The sequence below is a fragment of the Orcinus orca genome, chromosome 7 (assembly GCF_937001465.1).
Source record: "Orcinus orca chromosome 7, mOrcOrc1.1, whole genome shotgun sequence".
NCBI lineage: Eukaryota > Metazoa > Chordata > Mammalia > Artiodactyla > Delphinidae > Orcinus > Orcinus orca.
In genome coordinates, this window is record NC_064565.1 from 52,802,175 (window position 1) to 52,807,502 (window position 5,328).

Below are 5,328 nucleotides of genomic sequence, written 5' to 3' on the forward strand. Positions count from 1 at the left end.
TTAACTCAACTGGGACCCTATCCTCTTTCTGACTTTTCCTTCTCATTTATTGTCTATTTTAAAGAATTTCTTCTTGGAGCTGAGCTGAGCTGAGCCTTTATTATCATCCACAACAATTATGGTTATGGCACTGTTCCAGGGTCCAGTGATAATATCTAAGGGTTATGAAATAGGAAAATGTCTCAAATTCTTGAAACTATCATTCTTGCTGGGGACATTTACCTCAAATCCGGCCTAAGATATATCAAAAAATAATTTCATTGTTAGGAAGCATGAAATTGCATCTGTGTTGGTTACACCAGGTGGATCTTCTCAAGATATTATGGGTCCAGAGGCATCTAAACAATTTAAACATTAAGGTAGAATCACTTCAGATGGGAAAAAGCCAGAAAAATTAGTTTAAAATATTTAACACTTGATTGGGGGTAATCTAATTGTTCTATATTCTTTTTGCTCTATTATTAAGATGGTTTTGAAAACAAAGTCTACTGGTTTTGATGTGATTACAAAAACAATTAACACTCATTGTATAACCTAACAATGAAAATAGGGAAAGTCACAAAGAAAAAAACTAAAAATATTAAAATCTAATATCTAGAGAAAAACACTCTTAATATTTTCTTGTTTAGCCTTATCTTAAATATAATGTATTTATATACTTTAAAAAATTATTTGGGAAGTTATATACATACTTTTTCACCTAATATTCAATGAGCAGTTTTCCATGTCTTTAAATATATACTTGTAAAATGTGATTTTTAATTACCACATATATTTACTCCTGTGAACATAACAATATTTAGCCAATCCATTATTGATGGAAGTTTTGGTTGTTCCATTATTTCGTTTTTGCAGTTATAAATAACACTCTTCTTTTTTTTTTTTTTTTTTTTTTGCGGTACGCGGGCCTCTCACTGTTGCGGCCTCTCCCATTGCGGAGCACAGGCTCCGGACGCGCTGGCTCAGCGGCCATGGCTCACGGGCCCAGCAGCTCCGCGGCATGTGGGATCTTCCTGGACCGGGGCACAAACCCGTGTCCCCTGCATTGGCAGGCGAACTCTCAACCACTGCTCCACCAGGGAAGCCCAACACTCTTCTTTAAAAGTATTTCTGTTCACGTTAGAGAGTTAAAAATGTATTTTTTTTTTTTTTTCTGCACTGGGTAGTTTTATTTTACAGAAGGGGTAAGGGTTAGGTGGTGTCAAGAAGAGTGACATGTAGCAAATAATTTTTATTAGCACTTTTTTCTTTTACAAATACACTAAAGAGTCATGCAATGCTGCCAGCATTGGATGCAATCCTGGGCCACAAGTCTGCACATTCCTTTGCAACTGGTCCTGTGATGGCAGAACCTTTCATCTCACCTTCATTGTTTACTATGACCCCTGCGTTATCTTCAAAATAAAGAAACATACCATCTTTTCTCCAGTATGACTTTCGTTGTCGAATTACCACTGCTGGATGTACCTTCTTTCTGAGCTCTGGTTTGCCGTTCTTGACTGTGGCCATCACCGTGTCACCCACACCAGCAGCAGGAAGTCTATTCAGTCGTCCCTTGATCCCCTTCACAGAGATGATATACAGATTTTTGGCTCCTGTGTTGTCAGCACAGTTGATCATGGCTCCAACTGGAAGACCCAAGGAAATCTGGAATTTGGCACCAGAGGACCCACCACATCCTCGGTTCGACATCTTGAACGCTGGAAAGGGACAAAAAGCTGTAATTTTTAATACCTTTAAATATCTTCCAGAAACCTTGTACCAGTTTACATCTATACTAGATTGGCATATGAGTGTTTATTTCTTCCTCCTCATTGGAAACAATGAATAATACCATAAGAAAAAAAAAAAACAACCTTTGTTCATTTGGTAGGGGAATATGGCACTGTATAGGTATTTTTAATATGCATTTCTTTAATTAGCAGAATAGTTTACTTTCAAAATGCATTTGTTGATCATTTGCACCTTCATTTTGCCAGTTAATATTTCTGCTGAGAATTTAGCTAAGCTACTCCTTGGTGTTGCTGCCTTGCCATCCATTTTGTTTGGCCAAGCAGCCTGCAGGGACCTGAAATTGACACTAGTCCCTCATGCAAGCATGTGCCCTAGATAGCTGACTGCAGAGTCACAAGCAAATGTAAGTCACTGATATGACTTTCCCAACAGCCTTTGTCATCAACAGTCTCCCCTTCCTCCCAGGGCCTTCCCTTTGTGTGCCCTTTAGATAAGACCACCATGGGGCTTATCAAAACTCACTCTTTTTGTTTGAATTGACCAATCTGGTCTTAGCCCAGGAACCACAAAGCACTCCACCCATGGACCCTAATAAAAGTATGTACCCCAAATTGTGTGTGTCTCTCTCTCTGGCTGCATCCTACCTTCACTTCCCCATGTGGCACCTCAAGGTGGTTCCTCCAAGAACCGGGAGTAATAAACTTTTGTAACTCAGTTTCTCTCCTGGTCTCTTGTTAAATTGTGACTCACCAGATGGCACCCTGTGCTCCACTTAACAAGTGTTAACAAAGTAATAACAATTTCTTTGCCTATCTTTCTGATGGGATTTTTGTTTTTTCTTTCTTTATCTGTCTGAAATGTTTGTCTTATGATTAAAAAAATATTTTTCCATTATTTTTATGTTTCTTTTACTTCTGTTTATGCCATTTTTTGATGTTTGCAAGTTTGTATGTCTATGTGTTTATGTAGTCAAAGCTATTGATTTTTTCCTTTATTTCTTCCCCATTTAAAAAGGGGAAGAAATAAAGGAAAAAGATAACTATTCATTTATATTTTTCTTTCAATCCTAATGGTTTAATTTTTTTGTTGTTGTTTAAGGCTATTATCCATCCTGAATTTATTTTGATGTGTGGTGGGAAGTACAGATCTAACTTTAGTCCCAACATTTTTTTCCAAATAATTAACCTGTTCTCCCAGTGTAATCTGCTGAATAATCAGCTCTTTCCCTTCAGATCTTCAATGTCACTTCTTATTATATATTATAGTACTAGTTACATATATATATATTTTTTAAAAAATTATCTTCCAAGATACATCTATTCTTCTTCTACTACTACATTGCCTTAATTATTATGGTGCCGTATGGGCACCATATCTGGGAATGAAAGTCCTCTCCTTTTATTCTTATAAAATTTCAAAGTTAGTTTTATCTGAATTTTCAGTTATACTTTAGAATCACTCTGTCAAGTTAAAAGAGTGTTGAGTTGTATAGAATAGCTAAATCAGTATATCCAAATTGGGCCCAATATAATAACAAGGTCCTTTTAAGGGAAAGAGGAAGCAGGAGAGTTAGAGGCAGAGAAAGAGATGATGGAAGCAGAAGACAGAGAGAAGAAAGATTTTTTTTTTCTTTTTTCGGTACTTGGGCCTCTCACTGTTGTGGCCTCTCCTGTTGCGGAGCACAGGCTCCGGACGCGCAGGCTCAGCGGCCATGGCTCACGGGCCTAGCCGCTCCGCGGCATGTGGGATCTTCCCGGACCGGGGCACGAACCTGTGTCCCCTGCATCGGCAGGCGGACTCTCAACCACTGCGCCACCAGGGAAGCCTGAGAAGAAAGATTTGATGATGTCACAAGTCAAGGCAAGCAGGTGGTCTCTAGAAGATGAATAAAGCAAGGAAACGAATTCTCCTCTAGAGCCTTCAGAAGGAAAGCAGCCCTTGATTTTAACCTAATAAAACCCACTTTGGACTTCTGATCTTCAGAACTGTGAGAGAATCTGCTTATGTTGCTTTTAGCCACAAACTTTGTGGTAATCTATTACAGCAGCAATAGAAAACTAATACAGAGATAACTGACATCATTATAATACTAAACTTTTCTTACAAGAACATAATATACCACAACTTTGATTCATATCTCCTTCCATGTCCCTCAAGTGTTTGTTTTTAACATGAATATTCTGTATTTTGTGTGAGGTTTATCCTAATAATTTAGAGTCTATGGATGCTATTATTAATGGGATGTCTTCTCATCATTATATTTTACATAGTTATTTATGTTAAACAGGAAAGCTATTGCTACTTTTGTTAGTTTATTTCTTTTCCCCAATTGTTCTGATTTTCTGCCTTTAAAAAAATTCTGCTTTTATTTGTGTTAGTTATTGCTTTATTTAGGTTTGTTTCAGGTTTATGTTGTGTTTATTATTTAGTTGAGTGCCCAATTCATTAATTTTCTTTTTTCTTCCTCATTTAACACAGAAAATAGTTGATGTTAAGATTTGCTTCTAACTGCTTTTACATTGTCTTGTGTTTTGATTTGTAGTGTTCTTCTTTTAATTATTTTAAAGTATTCTCTAGTAAAGAGTTTTAATTGACACTGACTGAAGATTTATATAATGAGACATTTTTTGTTAATGTTACTTAAAATTTATTTTGCCTTATTTTGTTTTTTATTGTATGTGTGCAAAGGGACATACGTAATTTTATATTTTTGAAAATGATAGAGGATTTTTTTTTAACCTGTGAACTAACATTTCATCCATTTTTATAACCATTCTATGAGCCCTTGGATAGAAGGTAATATTTTTCAGTTGATCAATGTCAATAAAATATACCATATTAAAAGTATAGTACAGGGCTTCCCTGGTGGCTCAGTGGCTGAGAGTCCACCTGCCGATGCAGGGGACACGGGTTCGTGCCCCGGTCCGGGAAGATCCCACATGCCGCGGAGCGGCTAGGCCCGTGAGCCACGGCCGCTGAGCCTGCGCGTCCAGAGCCTGTGCTCCGCAATGGGAGAGGCCACAGCAGTGGGAGTCCTGCGTACCACAAGGAAAAAAAAAAAAAGTATAGTACAGTACAGACTGTTATATATTTGTGCTCTTTTTTTTACTTGCAAACTTTGTGAGTCATTTTGCATATTATAAACAGAGTATAGCTAGATTTGTTTTAAACCCAATTGAATTGTTTCTAAAGGTAACAAGACCCAAATTAAATCACTAGCAGATGAACTTTACCAGGTGTATTGGAAAGAGATTTTAGGAGGTAGAATTGACATGACCTGATGACTTTGGTTGCATAGGGCAGAGAGTCACAGATGACTTCCGATCTTCCAGCTTGCACAGAAGAATGGGAATATCGTTATATGGAGCAGGTAAACATAGATGTTGTAGGGATTCTTAATGGATCTGTTTGAGGTGCCTGTATAACATGCAAGTTGAGCATATCTAGTAGGTATTGGATGAAAAGATTTGGAGCTCAGGCATGTGATAAAAGCTAGGGTTTTATTGAGAGAAAGGCAGAGTTTTTCCTTTTGAGAGTGGAATAAACATGCTTGCCGTTTACATTGTACAAGAGATAGATTGAAGATAAAAGGCA

At 37.4% G+C, this 5,328-nt stretch overlaps 1 protein-coding gene across 1 annotated transcript; it reads right to left on the reverse strand.

The window, feature by feature from the left end:
• Positions 1–1,216: 1,216 nt before the first annotated feature.
• LOC101270345 (60S ribosomal protein L23-like) lies at positions 1,217–1,707 on the reverse strand. The gene has a single exon (XM_004283611.3). It carries the CDS (start codon positions 1,690–1,692, stop codon positions 1,270–1,272), a length of 423 nt encoding a protein of 140 aa, XP_004283659.1. The 5' UTR covers positions 1,693–1,707; the 3' UTR covers positions 1,217–1,269.
• Positions 1,708–5,328: the final 3,621 nt, after the last annotated feature.